Below are 2,271 nucleotides of genomic sequence, written 5' to 3'. Positions count from 1 at the left end.
TACCACAGATGAAAATGTAATATCATGCAAATACTTGATATAAACACAGAGATATAGGCGGAAAAAAGAAAAGGTATGTGACATGCAGAGTATTCTGAAAAAGTGAATTCATTTTGTGGCAGATGCAAACAGTACTACAAAATGAACAGTGAAGATGCAACATACTTTGTCAGGCTTCTTTGGCCAAGCAGTTGCTAGAGGGCATTTTCATAATTTGTGAGTAGGCAAGCGACAGTGTACAGTTGGTTGACAATCCCAAAAACGCCTAGGGGAATTTCAGAGTCAAACAACTTGTGCTCTTTGACCCGGCGAACGAGGCACTCCACGTGCACCCTGAGACGTGCTATGGCCTCCGTCTTCCTCACTTCCCCCACAGGCATCTGAGGCCCGCCAGAGAGAAATTCTGGCCTGTAAATCTTGCAGGGTACGATGTCGTCAATAGGAAAGCCTCCGTCTACCATGACAGCCATCCCTGGTTTTAAGAGGGCCAGGAGACCAGATTCACGCGTGATCTGCTCGTCACTGATGGACCCTGTGTGCAGTCTGGAGATGAATGTCACCGGCCCGTGAGGTGCAATCCCAATGAGCCCCTTCAGAGTGCAGCGACATTTGTAAAAAGAAGACACCTCACTCTGGAGGAGAGGGGAAGATGGGCACTGACACCTCAGCTCAATGCTGTCAATGATGACTGTAGTGTCAGGGTAGTCCTCAAAGTCTCTTGGTAGATTTTTGTGAATCTGATTCTCAGGTATCCAGATTCTAATTGAGCCGAGTACCGTGAATAAAAAGTTGCTCCATGTTGTGATGATCTGGATGACTGAGGACTGATGGACGCCGTACTGGTCTGCAAGGTCCTGTTGCTTGGATCCAAGGGCAAGAAAGTTTAGGAACAGGAAGAACTCATCAATGGGCTGTAGGGAATGCGTTGAGGGAGTGGTGTCGATGTTTTGTTGAACACTGATCATAGTTGGCAGAAACGGCTCAATCAATGCCCAGAAACGCATTAGGTGGTCATAAGATGCAAACCTGAAAAAACAAACAAACAACAAAACAGGTAACATTAAACTGAATATTCCTTTGAAAGTATGTAGCTACAATCAAAAACATCTAGTAAACCACTTTACACCGTCTTCTCATTATATGCACCAACAATAATGCAAAAAAAGTGAAGAACAGAAGTGGTATTTATCCAGGTAAGTGTATTAAATTAGCCATTTTTGGACATTTTGGTCTATATGCGCCGTTTGAAATTCCTCAGGGTTTTTTCTTAGGTTCTTTTTTTGCCCTCACTTATCTCATCATAAAAAGTTATTCCATCTAATAATTGCTTTAGAGGTTTCATTAAAGAACCCACCAAATATGTATTTACCCATTTAACAGAAACATAAAGAGGAATAATCTATCAAAAAAATCTCAAATTGCTGGGACAATGAAACCAACTGGGACTATTCACTCGAACATGAGATTATTACCATAAAGCAGAAACATTATTTATGTTTTGGGGTTCAAGAATTACACTTTTTTCCCCCCTGCTCTGGATTATTGTTCTGTGAATTTTTCACAGAACATGGAAAGAAAAGTTTGGGCTTTAATTTGATGGGTTGATTTGGCTCCAATTGCCCTTTGTTACAAGTATGGAATGATTTTGTGGTGCTGCCGCCCCTGTCCTAGAGGGCACTGAAGTTACATGGGTTGTTTTTCCAATTTGATCAAATTTGCAATATAAACACTAAGGACTTTTTTGTTTTTGTATAAAACTTTTGGATGAGTTTCCTGAATTGACTTAATATTCTTTATACTACAAACACCAATGCACACACACTTACCTTGTGAAGAATCGAATGTCCTTGTTGGAAGAAGCAAAATGGTGAATGCCAAACCGCTGCTTCAGCATAAGGCTGCCAATCTGTTCCTGTGTTTGGTGGATTTCTTTCCTAAGAATATTATTTTCCAACACTAAATCCACCACTGCAGCTTCAGGAACTGAGGCATAATTATGTTCTTTAAGGACATCCACGGCTACTTTCTCCAAACTCCTTGGTTTTGGTCATGGAAGAGAGTAATTGTTCCACTCAAATAATACCGGTACAGCTCCACATTTTAATCGCCTCTTCCCATTTGTGATGCTGGCTCTTTGATATCCCGAAGTTTGAAATGCCGGCTACACACGCGAGTGTGAGCTTTAATGATCAAGTTTTCCCTGCGAACAGCCACTATCCACTGTTGCCTTAACTCCAAATTAGAAGGAAAATGGAAAAAACTAAGTACTCT

At 41.3% G+C, this 2,271-nt stretch overlaps 1 protein-coding gene across 2 annotated transcripts in view; it reads right to left on the bottom strand.

The window, feature by feature from the left end:
- The window catches only part of LOC106940034 (uncharacterized), a 5,521-nt gene continuing 3,250 nt past the window's right edge, over positions 1 to 2,271 (bottom strand). The window contains exons 1-2 of one of the 2 annotated variants that reach the window (XM_015022653.1): positions 1,827 to 2,265; positions 1 to 1,026 (exon numbers count right to left, since the gene is read on the bottom strand). In XM_015022653.1, the coding sequence (XP_014878139.1) occupies positions 195 to 1,026; positions 1,827 to 1,894 (900 nt within the window). In that variant the 5' untranslated portion in view covers positions 1,895 to 2,265 and the 3' untranslated portion in view covers positions 1 to 194. Of the gene's footprint in view, positions 1,027 to 1,826; positions 2,266 to 2,271 lie in introns of those variants that run through there. The other variant, XM_015022654.1, reaches the window with a different exon arrangement.

This window comes from Poecilia latipinna, unplaced genomic scaffold (assembly GCF_001443285.1).
Source record: "Poecilia latipinna isolate Pla-1442-1.1 unplaced genomic scaffold, P_latipinna-1.0 Scaffold3067, whole genome shotgun sequence".
Classification (NCBI taxonomy): Eukaryota; Metazoa; Chordata; class Actinopteri; order Cyprinodontiformes; family Poeciliidae; genus Poecilia; species Poecilia latipinna.
The sequence above is the reverse complement of the archived record's forward strand: the minus strand, read 5'-3'. Positions and strand labels throughout refer to the sequence as shown.